The sequence below is a fragment of the Quercus suber genome, unplaced genomic scaffold (genome assembly GCF_002906115.3).
Source record: "Quercus suber isolate HL8 unplaced genomic scaffold, Cork oak 2.0 scaffold_42, whole genome shotgun sequence".
NCBI lineage: Eukaryota > Viridiplantae > Streptophyta > Magnoliopsida > Fagales > Fagaceae > Quercus > Quercus suber.
Window position 1 is genome coordinate 1,136,716 of NW_027069507.1, and position 14,620 is coordinate 1,151,335.

General features: G+C 35.5%; 1 protein-coding gene and 1 long non-coding RNA gene across 2 annotated transcripts; one reads left to right on the top strand and one right to left on the bottom strand.

Annotated features, from left to right (window-relative positions):
• Positions 1-762: 762 nt before the first annotated feature.
• On the top strand, positions 763-3,662 carry LOC112019071 (uncharacterized). The gene is made up of 3 exons (XR_002883652.2): positions 763-958; positions 1,993-2,078; positions 2,594-3,662. It is a non-coding gene; the product is annotated as an uncharacterized LOC112019071 (long non-coding RNA).
• A 4,894-nt stretch (positions 3,663-8,556) lies between these two features.
• On the bottom strand, positions 8,557-9,234 carry LOC136066664 (sister chromatid cohesion protein PDS5 homolog D-like). Its single transcript, XM_065771350.1, has one exon. The coding sequence runs from the start codon at positions 9,232-9,234 to the stop codon at positions 8,557-8,559; it is 678 nt and encodes a 225-aa protein (XP_065627422.1).
• Between the last annotated feature and the right edge of the window lie 5,386 nt (positions 9,235-14,620).

Below are 14,620 nucleotides of genomic sequence, written 5' to 3' on the forward strand. Positions count from 1 at the left end.
AAATTTTCTTTTCACTTGAACTTGGAGATTGTGGCCTTGCTTCCATATTGGGTTAAAATTTAATTTTCTTTAAGCTTTTATGAACGACTAGTTAGCTAGTTCTTGTTTGAGCTTACATATTGATATATATATATATATATATATATATGTGTGCGCGCGCTTATACTCAACCTACTTTGATATCGAACTTAAGTAACTTTTACGTTGAATCCACCTTTGAAATATAGCGAGTGAATTCTTTGTGTTATAACTGGTTGCGTGCTCTGTGATCCTTTGAGTTTAAAGGTTTATGCAGAAAATGTCGATGTCAATAATTGCTCAGTGTGTTTTAAAGGTGAATGGCTATTTTTTTTTTCGTATGAAGTTTTCATGATCCTCATCATGATCACTTGTATATAAATATCTAAAGCTAATGTTTTTGATTACTAGGTGTGGTTTCAAAAGTTTACTAATCGCATACAATTTCGAGGACGAAATTCTTTTAAGGGAGGAAGAATGTAACACCCCAAATATTTTTTCTTAAAGCAATTTTTTCAATGAGAATAATATCTAAATTGGACTTTTTTAATCAGCGTGGTTAACTATTTTATGGAGGAGTTTTGAATATTTGGGCATATGATAGTATTTAGTTAACTTTGGAATGGGCCAATTTAAATATGGGAGAAACTTTAAGGTTAAAGTTGTAATTTTGATCCCAAGATATTTTGGAACAAGTGGTCCACAATGCTCACATCAACACACCCCCTTTCTCTTATCACCATATGTATGCCCCTTCTTTTTATTTCTCTATTTTCCTATCTCACTCAGCCACTGAACCCCATACACATACACCCTCTAGTTCCCTCTATTTCTCTCACTCTCTCACCAATAAACCAGCCATCCACCACTACTTTTGGTGGATTTCACCGGAAAACCCCATTAGAAACCCCATACGCTCCATTCTCTAAAAGCTTTAAAGGTAAAACTCTTAATTGTTTGGTAGCTTTTCAAGTTTTTCTAAGATTTCTTTCTGTTCTAAGCTACATGAGTGGTATACATGTGATTGAGTACAAGGGTTTTTGATTTGGTGGACTTAATTGTTAAATGGTTAAGGGTTTTTACAAATGGTGATCATTTGGGGTTTCTCCATGGTTAAAATTTGGGTTCCTTGAGCAATCATGTGGGTTGATTTTGTGGAAGTTTGGGTTGATTTTTGGAAGTGTATTCTTTGCATTTTGGATGACTTTGGCAAATGTGGGTGTGAGTGGAGTGATAACTACGAATTTATGCAAGTTAAGTGTGAGCATGTGCTTTTGTATACCAAGTGTTTGATAAGTTGTTTATATGATATTTTTGGGTTTGATTCCTTGTTTTTAATATGCTTTAAATCTGGTGGTTTTAATGTGAGTAAATTCTCAAATAATTTGTGCTAGTCTTACAACTATAGCAATTTTCAACTGTCACGACAGATTTGAGTAAGCCACAATACATGATTTTTAATAAATTACAAAAAAATATTTTTTCGCTGAATTTTCTGTGGTACATTGTATACATATAGGGGAATGTTCTCTTAAAGTTTTGAATTAATCGGATAACTTTTCATTGACCAAACAATTTTTACAAAATGGCTGCCCTGCTATGTACTAAATCTGAAAGTAGGACTAAAATGCTAAGAAATTGTGGAAGTAATCCCAAACCTTGGTTAATCTTATCTTTAGCTTATATATATTATTTAGTATCCAAAGAGATTCATGAGTATGCTATATTATCTTATGATGCACATTATTGCGGCAATGAATTTAAAATTTTTTGGTTATGTCAGCATTATAAGTTTCTTAGATGCTTGTTTGGTTCCCGTTTGGGTAGGGGTACTTGTCTTGGGATGGTCAAGCTAGACTTTAGGGCCTTAGGTTTGATTTTTGAGGGAATATTCTCAGATTTATGCAGACAAATTCGATAGCGTAATTTTGTTGTAGGCCTTGTTATTAATAGGCTTGATACTTGTGTTTCTAGGTTCTAAAGTACTTGGTGATAGAACTAGTAACTTGATTGGTTGAAGGAGGTGCCCGGTGGAGGTAAATTTGGAATGGACTACTGAGGTAAGTAGCTTTTTAATGGGATTTTTGAAAAATAATCATGTTGCATAAATGTTGTTTTTGAGTTAGACACGCTTTTGGAAACTACCTATGGAAATTATAATTTCCTAAAAACTATTGTGTCATAACCTTAATATATATATATATATATATATGATTATATATATGAAAATGTGTCATATTTGATATTGCATTTGGAGAAATGCATAAATTGTTGATATGAAAAAATGAGCATCTTTTATTTAATATTTGATAAGAAAATCATGGATTTTATGGTGTCTTGGAAAATTTAAGATGCTTATCTTGTCTTAGTACTTGGAAAATTGATAGAAAATCTTTTTGACAAGAATGAAGTTGAAAACCTTACAAACCTTGTTGATGTTAGATTATTTAAAGTTTTCCTGAAACTACCTAAATATGAACTATGTGTTTCAAAGTAATGTAAACTGTGAGCTTATGTGGTTTTAACACCATGCCATGTGTGATTTCCCGCTGATCACCCGATTTGGTTTCCGTAGTCTTTGTGACAGCGGAATCAAATCCAGGTCAGTGTCCTTTTACTTTGGATGATGCGTTCTTCCCCGCTGCCGATGGGGGGAAGATGTTCCTTGATTGTGTGTGAGTGAGGCTGCTGCCTATGGGGCCAAGAGACCACATGCAAGAGAGGTCCTATTTGACGCACTCTCTTTGCTGCCTATGGGGAGAGAGAAAAACCTTGAGGGTATGGGTGAGGCTGCTGTCTATGGGGCCAAGAGTCTGCATACTAGAGAGGACAATATCATGCCAGTTGTGAATGGGTGAATCCCTTGACCAGTCTATGTGGTAGTATGGTATATTTGTGATAAATTATTGTATGTTAGATGTTATGACTTTAGAAATTATATTGTTGGTACTCACAGATTATAGTATATAGTTTCAAGGTATTTACTTTGAGAAGCTTTGTGTTTCATTATTCAATCATTCTTGTCATATCATATTATTATTATTATTGAAAATAGAATTTGCATTTCCCCCACCCCCATTAATTATACTATTTACTAGGCTTTAGCTCATCCCGATCTCCAACAGTTTTTCAGATAAATTAGCTACACGTATGGCATAGAGCTTAATTTATTAGTGGTGATTAGAGTGCTATATTAAATTGGGAGACAAGGAAAAAGTAATTAATTATGTCAAATTTTCGAGTGTAGCTAGTTGGTGCAGTTTCTCAACCCTAAAAAAAATAAAAAAAAAATAAAAAAAATGTAGGCGGTGCGGCCGTGCATCCTCAACAAATATAAATAAATAGAAGGGCGAGTGCATGAAGCAAACAGAACCACCTCCTTAATTTTTTTTGTCTTCAAATCAAAACCCTGAAGGAAAAGGAGAAGATGGCAGCAGAGAGAGAAGAAGGACATCGGCCGCCACCACCTGAAGCTTACCCTTGGCTTGTGTATTCCGATGGGAAAGACCAAATATTTTGCTCCATATCCAATACCAAAGAAACCCACGTTCGTACAATTCCCGAGTTGCAGAATAAAACTTGCTTGGCTTCAACTACTGGTCATGGTTGGTGTTTATATTCATATTCCAGTACTACTCCAGATTGGTGCCTAATTCTCAAATGGTTACATCTTGCTTAAACTTGAAAAACTGAGTTTAATTTCTGGTTTGTTATTAAAGAAAAATAACAAATTTATTGTATTGAGTTATTTAATTTTGAACTCTCTACGTACGTCTGCTTTTTTAAGTCAGTTGAATATGAACCAAATAACAAATTTATTGTATTGTGTTATTTTTGAACCCTCTATGCTTACCTTTTGAAGTCAATCTGAATATGAATCAAATATTATTCGAAAGTACTAAAAAATATAGCAATTATCTTGATTCTATTTTATGTTTAATTTGTTTCTTCTTTTATCTTGCTAACATAAAATCATGCTTATACAAGTAGGTTTTTTTTTCTAATCTGCTTATATATATATATGTTATCCAGTACAATGAAAGAAGCAAAGCACAGGATTAATATGGAAGAACAAGGGAGTGGGAAAGTCCAAGAAAAGGTAAATGATTTAGAAGATGTGGAGGAGGCAAACGAGACTAAAGCACATTTACCTTACCTTCCTTTGGACATGCTTAAACTGATTGCCAAACGTCTCATTTTAGTTGATTATTTGCACTTTCGTGCTACGTGTAAAATGTTCCATTCTGTAGCGCCTCAGATCCAATGGAGAATTGCCACACCAAGGTTGGAAAACCCTTCTTTATCTCCATGGCTAGTGTTATTTGGGAAAGAGAGTGTTTATTCTTTCATTGACCCTAATCATGGTGACAAATATCTCATCAACTTGCCACAAGTGTTAAAAGAAGGCAGCATAATTCGTAGTTCAAAAGATGGTTGGCTGCTAGTAACTGTACGCATGTCAACATTCTTTTTCAATCCATTTACGCAAGCACTTCTTCCACTAGCAGATCGTAGCTTCCATATTCGGAACCCTTGCATGGGTTTCTCATCTACTCCAGACTCTTCAGAGTGTGTAGCTGTTGAGATTGAGGACAAGACTGCCAATAATTCCAGTTTCTTTGTGAACTATTGTAGCCCGGGGAATGAAGATTGGGATGAGTGGGAACTTGAATATGCCAATTTTTCCTTTGATTGCAATAGCCCGGTTTTCTACAAAGGAGCATTTTATTATCTGGGTAAGGAAGGCAATCTTGGAATTCTAAAGTTAAACGACGAAGAGCATAGTTTCGAAGTTCTTACAAAGCCTAAACCACCGTGCAATGGTAACTTCCAGAAGTTTCTAGTAGAATGTAATGGTGAGCTCTTATCAATATTTGTGGCTCCATTTGGAAAGTGGGTTCGAGTTTTCAAACTGAATGAATCAAAAATGACTTGGGTTAGAGTTGAAGATTTAGGAAATTATATGCTTTATGTTAGCCATACATCGTCCATGTCTGCTATAGTAAAATCACCTGGAATGGAGAACAAAATTTACTTTCCGAGATTTTATGGAGAAGGCATTGTCTTCTATTCACTAGAGACGGATAATTATCATTCCTTTAAGAGTAAGGATGTTGTTGACTTTTATAGCACAACAGAAGTATTGTGCTGTGGTTGGATCGAACCTAGGTGGTGCTAGATAACTAAAAGCGGTTGTTAAGAATGAGAATTAGATTCTTCATAGCATGTCATCTTCTTGTATTGAGTACAGATGAGTTAGACCTTGGAATTGCTACTAAATTGTAATAGTTACTTGAAATAGGGTTTTGTACTTTTGATTAGAGAGTAATGTTGCAACAACTAGCTAATCACTTCAGATTAAATATATAACTTTGTTTCTCATGAGTATTATGGAGGCATATCTATACTGAAATCGACACTAAATTTNTGTAAAATGTTCCATTCTGTAGCGCCTCAGATCCAATGGAGAATTGCCACACCAAGGTTGGAAAACCCTTCTTTATCTCCATGGCTAGTGTTATTTGGGAAAGAGAGTGTTTATTCTTTCATTGACCCTAATCATGGTGACAAATATCTCATCAACTTGCCACAAGTGTTAAAAGAAGGCAGCATAATTCGTAGTTCAAAAGATGGTTGGCTGCTAGTAACTGTACGCATGTCAACATTCTTTTTCAATCCATTTACGCAAGCACTTCTTCCACTAGCAGATCGTAGCTTCCATATTCGGAACCCTTGCATGGGTTTCTCATCTACCCCAGACTCTTCAGAGTGTGTAGCTGTTGAGATTGAGGACAAGACTGCCAATAATTCCAGTTTCTTTGTGAACTATTGTAGCCCGGGGAATGAAGATTGGGATGAGTGGGAACTTGAATATGCCAATTTTTCCTTTGATTGCAATAGCCCGGTTTTCTACAAAGGAGCATTTTATTATCTGGGTAAGGAAGGCAATCTTGGAATTCTAAAGTTAAACGACGAAGAGCATAGTTTCGAAGTTCTTACAAAGCCTAAACCACCGTGCAATGGTAACTTCCAGAAGTTTCTAGTAGAATGTAATGGTGAGCTCTTATCAATATTTGTGGCTCCATTTGGAAAGTGGGTTCGAGTTTTCAAACTGAATGAATCAAAAATGACTTGGGTTAGAGTTGAAGATTTAGGAAATTATATGCTTTATGTTAGCCATACATCGTCCATGTCTGCTATAGTAAAATCACCTGGAATGGAGAACAAAATTTACTTTCCGAGATTTTATGGAGAAGGCATTGTCTTCTATTCACTAGAGACGGATAATTATCATTCCTTTAAGAGTAAGGATGTTGTTGACTTTTATAGCACAACAGAAGTATTGGGCTGTGGTTGGATCGAACCTAGGTGGTGCTAGATAACTAAAAGCGGTTGTTAAGAATGAGAATTAGATTCTTCATAGCATGTCATCTTCTTGTATTGAGTACAGATGAGTTAGACCTTGGAATTGCTACTAAATTGTAATAGTTACTTGAAATAGGGTTTTGTACTTTTGATTAGAGAGTAATGTTGCAACAACTAGCTAATCACTTCAGATTAAATATATAACTTTGTTTCTCATGAGTATTATGGAGACACTAAATTTATATTATATTATATCGTATTATATATATACACACACACACACCATGTTATAGAACTCTATTCATCGAAGCTACCGCCTATGTGTGTTTCAACTTTCAAGTGATATATTCCACATCCATGAAAGTACTGTAGTCTGTGCAATAGCTGTAAATTTCTATTATTTATTTCTTTGGTGGACTTGAGTATGAACGAGCGTCTAAAGGACTTGTGGCTCTTTCCTTGAGAACCAATATTTTGGGTTCTGCGGATAAGTAATAAGATCTATTGAAATACTTATTTTCTCTCTATCTACACTCTTCTAAGTTCCTTTACATGCATATATGTATTATTGTGTCTTGAGTTTGTTTTTGCACAGATTGGTCTAGTAAAACAATCCTACTTGATCGCGGCAGAACCAAACCTAATTCTCTATTATTCTGTCTCTTTTTCGGCTTCCAATAGACTTCATTGCCCCTATATTAGACTTGGGCCTAAGGAACTGTGAAAAAAGGGGTCCTACAAGTTATTAATTAGTCAAGGCACAAAACTTTTAGCAAAAGGGAAGTTTTTGGGTGCTTTTGGAGCAATGCTCCCTTCTCTTACTTGACGAGTAAGTTCCACACATGGGCCCCACTATAGGGTCCACCCCTCATTTGAGAGGAAAGAGCATTGCTTTGAGAGTATTCAATAAATTTTCTTGGCAAAATCACTAGCAAATTTTTATGTACATAACTTTATGTTTTTAGTTTCTCTCTCTTTCAACGTGCCTGCGGTGGAAATGAACACACTGCGAACTCAGGTTCCTTTAGCCGAAGGCTCGGGCTTTTCCTCCATGGCAAGCACCACTTTGCTTGCTTAGGCATTTCCACTAATTCTCGTGAGCTCTCCCACCCATTCTCTCTCTCATTCTCTTTTCTTTAGACCTTGTTTATTTTTCCCATTGAATTTGAATGATTCCACTTCACATTTCAGCATTTCACACACATTGATGAATAGTTCTTATTTAATATTAGGAGTATAACACCGTAGGAGTAGGCTGTTTGTGACGCAGGACAACCAGAACAAAATTTAAACAACAATAAAATAAAGAGGTATGACCTAGGAGTCAGCACCTAGGCCTGGCTTGGAGCCAGCACCTAGGCCTAGTTTGGAGTCAGCACCAAGTGGGGAAACCACTAGGATTCAGCACCTAGGGTAGACCTGGAGTGCTGACTCCTAGGCCTGGTTTGGAGTCAGCACCTAGGGTAGACCTGGAGTCAGCACCTAGGGTAGACCTGGAGTAAGCACTAGACCAAAGAAAGACCAAACCGCCATTGTTTTCATTCATCAAAATATCAACTATTTCTCAAGGAGTACAATAGGTTGCTTATAAAGGATTGCTAAATCCTAGTTCTAATTGGCTAGGAAACCCTATTTGCCTTATTACAAAAATAACCTTGCTTCTAAATTAAAATACTAATAGCCCAATAAGCTAATAGGAACTAAAACATAAAAATACAATTGGCTTCTAAACATAAATAATACTAAATAATAATCTTCTTGTGTCTCCCGCATCATTCTTCCCTGGTTGGAGAAAAGTCGACCTCGAGTTCTAAAGCGTTGAAGGATTAGGATGCTGACAAGTAACACTTGCTTCAAATCTGGAATCACCTTAGGGGGAGCACAGGGAAAAGAAAAAACCTTGAATTCCACCACATCAAACTTATTTGGAATAACAAAATCAATATGTGGAATCAGTATAATCTTGTCTTGAACCTTATGAACCATAGGAAACACTGTAATTTTAACCTCTTCAACTTCACCAAGATGTAGATCTTCAAGGACTGTGGAGGGTTGATTAGAAGCACGTTCAACAACTTCAACTTTCACATCATGTGCACCCTTAGGCTTGCTAGGTAGTTTTTGAGTGGGTACCATTATCTTTTCTAGTTGGGCATTAATCCTAATGATTATTTACTCCCCCAATGTCCACGAAATAGGTGAAACATTCTGAGTTGCCTTTCTTATAATAGAAAAAAGTGAACTGAGAAGACCAAAGGAAATGTCTTCACTTTCATCTATGACCAGATTCATAATTGTTTCTATGGCTGAAAGTATAGCAGGTGGATGGTTGGACCTAATTATCTTCAAGAAACTTTGAAACATTTCAACAACCAATGCATCACACTCAAGATCCAGCATCACCAAGCATAACTTGACCTTTGTAATGGTATCAAGAATTGAAACCACCTTCTTATAAGAGCAAGTAGACACATGAGGCATATTTTCAAATGCTGCCACAATAAACTGAAATATTTCTTTCATTTGTTCATCCTTATATGGGGCATCTGGTGTTATGATCCTTGTAATCTCAATAATGCAAGATACAACTGAGACCTTCACATCCATTTCAGCGTGTCTCAAAAGTTTATTAGTGATCAATGCCTTCACTGAGGGTAAAAATGCATCTCGCATTGATTTGGATGGTTCTTGCTCCACATATGCTAACAAATTTTCAACTTTATCAACAAGAGTGAGAAGATCATCAATGGAGGAAGGAGGGTTAAGGAGTCTATTCCCAGCCTCCTTAATTTGCTTTTCAAATTCTCTATCTTTAAGTTGCTTCTCAAGCTTTCTATCAAAGGAAGTCATTTTCTTGCTCTAACTTAGAGGCACAATACACCATGACTAAAACTTAATTTTTTGCCTTTTTATTTTTTGGCTAGGCAAGGTTTTATGGTTCGGTATAGTACTGGGTTGTCAAACAATAGGCTTAGGCTTGCGTTTGTTAGGAAATTGGGCTAATGGGTGGACTTTTAAAGGGAAAATTAGGCCAGGTAAAGAAATTTTTTTTTTTTTTTAATGGGTTTGTGCTGGGGTTAATGTGTCAGTCACAAGTTATGTATCACTTGAGGTCATGTGGATTGGTTATTACAAAGGGAAGTGTGCTAGGATTTTAGGATTTTAACATAGGCTATTTACGAGTTACCTTAGAGGATTGGGTTGAGCTTGGTGTTGCAGTTGGGTTCGATGAAGTCTTAACGACAACTCTCATGAGTTTGGTGGGCTTGCAGCGGCGCAGAACAGAGGTGATGGTGGTGGTGTGCTAAGCAAACTTCATGAAAGAATTTGACCAGATTTGACTGTGGGCGTTTATTGGTGGTGATGTGGTGCGACAGAAGCGATGGGCCATTCTTATCCTTCTTCTCTCTTTGTGGTTGCAAGGGATTTGGAGACTTGATTGTGGGTTCTGGACTAGATGTTTCTATTTGGCTTCAAAATTTTTTTTTTTTTTTTTGTTTTTAATGGGAAACACAACTGTATGATGACTTTCTTGCACCAAGTAGAAAAATGACGGAGACAACTCTCTGGTGGAGAAAAACACGATGGTGAGGGATTTTTTTTTTTTTTTTGGGTGATATTTTCTGGCTCTTTCCTGCAGTGATGCTTCAACAAATCGGTGTTTGCTCTGATACCAAAACTAACGCAAGACAACCAGAACAAAATTGAAACAACAATAAAATAAAGAGATGTGACTTAAGAGTCAGCACCTAGGCCTGGTTTGGAGTTAGCACCAAGCGGAGAAACCACTAGGAGTCAGCACCTAGGGTAGACCTGGAGTCAGCACTAGACCAAAGAAAGACCAAACGGTCATTGATTTCATTCATCAAAATATCAATTATCTCTGAAGGAGTATAATAGGTTGCTTATAAAGGATCGCTAAACCCTAGTTCTAATTGGCTAGGAAACCCTAATTGCCTTATTACAAAAATAACCTTGCTTCTAAATTAAAATACTAATAGCCCAATAAACTAATAGGACCGAAAACATAAAAATACAATTGGCTTGTAAACATAAATAATACTAAATATTAATCTTCTTGCGTCTCCCGCATCAGTTTGTTTCTCCTTGTAACTTGTAATGGCCTATTCAATAAAGTTGGGATATTTGTGACTCATTACAGTGAATAATCAGTACAACATTCTTTGATTAATTCATAAAGTGTGCTTTTTTGTATGTATACACTTTATGAAAATCACTGCTATTTGTTAATAAATAGGATCATTTGTAGCAGTGAATCTGCACTTTGGAGGTTATGAAGAGAATTGTTTTTGAGGTGTGGGGTGGGTTTCAAATTATACTCACTGTGTAAGTAGGCACTTGGGTTTTTGATGGGTAGAATGCTTGCTTTTTAATGATGTTTAGTCCTTAAACTAGGCCACCAAGTGCCTTGCAACTCAATTGGCATTTTTTAGTTCTTCTGCTAGGACATATGTGACTCACTTGTTAGGAACGTATGTCACTATTTTATGTAATTGATTAATCTTTTGACAAAATGCACTTGTATTTGGGTAGATCTAGGATGTATTTAATACTTCAAGAAACTTTGTTTCAAGATCAAGTGTTGAAGCCATGCAAGTTTATCCAAGTTTCTAGCCTAGAAAGTGTCTATGATCATTAAAGCTCGATAGCTAGCCATCTATCGAGGTTTAAAGAATGGATCAGCCTCGTGGCTCGACAGCAGCTCTACAGCTAGGCATCTATCGAGGTTTAAGAAAAATAGATTTTCAGTTTTGTTTTGACTCTAATCGTGGTTATGTATATAGGCATTCTTTTCTCACAACCCTAAACATATAAAATGATTATTTTAAGGGTTTTCAAAAAGGACACAAGTTGCACAAGAGTTGAGAAAAGTTTGTTCAAGCAAATTGTGACCGGAGACAGAGTTTCGCCCTAGTTCATCGTTCTTGTGAAGAAGTTGTTGTGTTTATGCACTGTAGGGTTTTGTGACCAAGCATCTTCTGGATCTTCATCGTCTGGATGAATTGAAGAATTTTGCAGCCAACAACCTTCTTTAGTCGGTGATTGAAATCACGTACTGGGATCCGCGCATTTGGTTAGTTACGTACTGGGAGCCGTGCATTAGAAGAAGAGATTGTCACTACAGAACAAGTCCAATTGGGTATTGAGATAAGGGTTTAACTGTAGGTTGGTATAAAGTACTAGGATTCCTTTACTTGTAACCACTTGTTGTGATAATAGTGGATTCTCGGAAGTGGTGACCTTAAAATCACCCGGTGGGGTTTTTGCCGTGTTGGTTTTCCCCATTTGTAAACAAATCACCATGTCAATTTATTTTCCGCTGCATACTTAGTTTAATTGGTGATTTGTTTGTGCTACCACGCGTTTGCGTGTTAATTTGATTAATTAATAAACTTGACTAATTAATCAATTAATTCATCACAATGGGTCAATTCGTTTTTGACATATCATCTTCCAACGGAGATATTTAAAATTCAAATCCCCTTACCCCCAGCCATTGAATTACCAAAAAAATTCAGGTCAAAGCAAGTGGAAGTATCAAACATGAGTTAAAATAGATAGTTTAAAGGTAAAGAATGTAGGATTACTAAATAGATAGTTTCTGAAACTCTAGGTTCGTAAACTCACATATCCATACACTGAGTTTCCTCTTGTAGATGATATCATATCTTTACTTTGTGGAAGATTAGTATCTTGGGGATTTGAACCAAGAATAAACTCTTGTGAGTTTATTGAGCTTAAACATCTTTACTTAAGGATAGCCTGCCATAATATCTTCCCTATCTCTCATGTTCACACTATTCATATAGACAAGTGTGCTTTTCTTTATGCCTTCATCACAAATGTATCTATGTGTTTCCCTTCTTTATTCATTTAGACCATTGTTAGTATACATAGAAGTAAGATTAAATCCCAAAGACTATTCTTTCTTGTGTTTATATATAGGGTGTTGAACTTTCTTGGGTTAGAAAACTTTCCTACACTAGAATTAGTTCATATCACTACCCTCGTAGGAGCCACTTTTCTTAGACAACGACAGGCTCAAAGAAGAGTGTTGAACCAAGCACTGGGACTTCAAAGAGATCAAGAGGTGAAGCTTCTACTGTAGCTCCTACCTTTGGTGATATGCCTACTGTTGAGGAGGTACATGTGGATCCTATTACAATTATAGATCCTACTGGTGATGATGATGTTGTTAACCCTACAGTTACCCTTCCCCTCTCACTCCGTACCATGATAGAGTCCTTTATGACTACTCAAGCGGCTCATGGACAGCTTCTTGATGAGCTACTCACAGAGGTTGCTTCTCTGAGAGCGAATTTTGCCGAGCATAGGACTGCTTTTCCGCCTCCTCTACCATCTGATCCTTGATGGTTGCCTTTGGAAATACATAACAAAAAGGGGGAGTAGGATAGGTAAAGGGGGAGAGTAGAGAGATTTTGTATTTAGGGGGAGTTGTTTAGATTTTGAGATGAGAGATTTTGATGTTTTATTTTTTTGCATTGTTTTGATGTTTATTTGTTTTGTTTTATTGTTCTTGTTTCACAAACATTGTTGGTTCATTGACTATGATAGTTTATTTGATGTTTAGTCATTTAATATTCTGTCTATCTCTTATGTTTTGTGAATTCAAGTTCAGTTTTTTAATTATTAGATTTGTACTGTATTTTCCACACATGCATTTATGGTTTGTTTTCAGTGTTTCAAGAATTTACATGTTAATTCTTCCAACAGATGCTGTTTATACTAGCAACTAACGGTTACTAGTTGTGATAGAATTGTATTAAGGCAATACTTTGTAATTAGACATGACTAAACGGGCAGGTCGGGTCGGGTTCAGGTCGGGTCAATCGGGTTGCGAGTCAAAAATGGGTCATTTTAAGTTGGTTAAAAACTGGTTTGGGTCAATCGAGTTGCAGGTTGGGTCTGGTCGGGTTGACCCGTATTTTTCACATGATTTTTTTTTTTTAAATTTTTTTTATAAAGAAAACAGCATGTATTTGTCATTTGGAAAGTTATGCAACAAATGACTTAATGTAAAATGTATTACTTTGAATTCACCATTTATATCAAGAATGAACTTAGTTAAACTTATCAATACTTATTCAATAATTTTAAAATTATACAAATCCTAACATTACTATCTAAAACAAAATAACACAAAGATAAGTAAAACAAATACACAAGTTTTATTTCTACACAATATCAACATTCCAAAATATAAAACAAAATTACGAAAGACTTATTGGATAACTCCTTTGATAAAGAATAAAAACGTATAAGAAATTTACAAATTTGAAAATTAATTTTATAATCTATTATCAATTGTGGTTGACACTCTATTTCAAATTGAGATATACATTAAAGTTTGATTGTTTACTTATTTATACATGGTTTCTTTTATGAATATCATATTATTGTTAAGCAACACACACTCTAGGAAATATCATAATGTATTTCAAAAATCCGTTTATTTTGGACATAAATTGTTAAAAAATAGGTCTAAGCATTCATAATTTATGCTAATTTGATACTTTGGCTTCACTATTTTCACACTTGTGAATGTTTCTCACATATGTCTACAATTTTAAATATATGTTTTTAACTTTACTATAACTAGATTATCTTGGCATGTACTTTGCTATTTGATATCTAAAAATCTTAACTCGTTACAAAATGCTCAACCATTCATTTTTCAATTAATTTACATGTAGTTATGTAAATGTATCAATTGTTTCCTTAAAACTCACAACAAACAATTAAACCAATATTGTCTTAATTTTACTTTTATTTTTTACCAAAAAAAAAGTTTTAAAAAAATGATTCGCGTTCGGGTCGAGTTCGGTTGACCCGTAAAAAAGACGGGTTAAGTTAGGGGTCAACTTGTTTTTGCTTCGGGTAAAAAAAAATCGGGTTTGGGTCAAGTATTTTTTTGGGTTGAATCAGAAAATTCTAACCCGTTTTGCCATGTCTATTTGTAATACATGTCCAGTCTATTTGTTAGGCATTGCTCAAAGGTGTATGTTTCAAGCTTCAAGTTTGAGCTAACTGCAGAAAAGAAGAGTCAGAATCTACCAAACTTGATTGATCAAAAATTAGATTCGACTGATCGAGAATCGTAGAAATCAAATTTTGTAGAAGTTTAAAACAAGGCCCGAGCTCGTGAAAAATGTTTAGGGTTTCAATCCAACTTGTCCACATATAAAACAAAAAC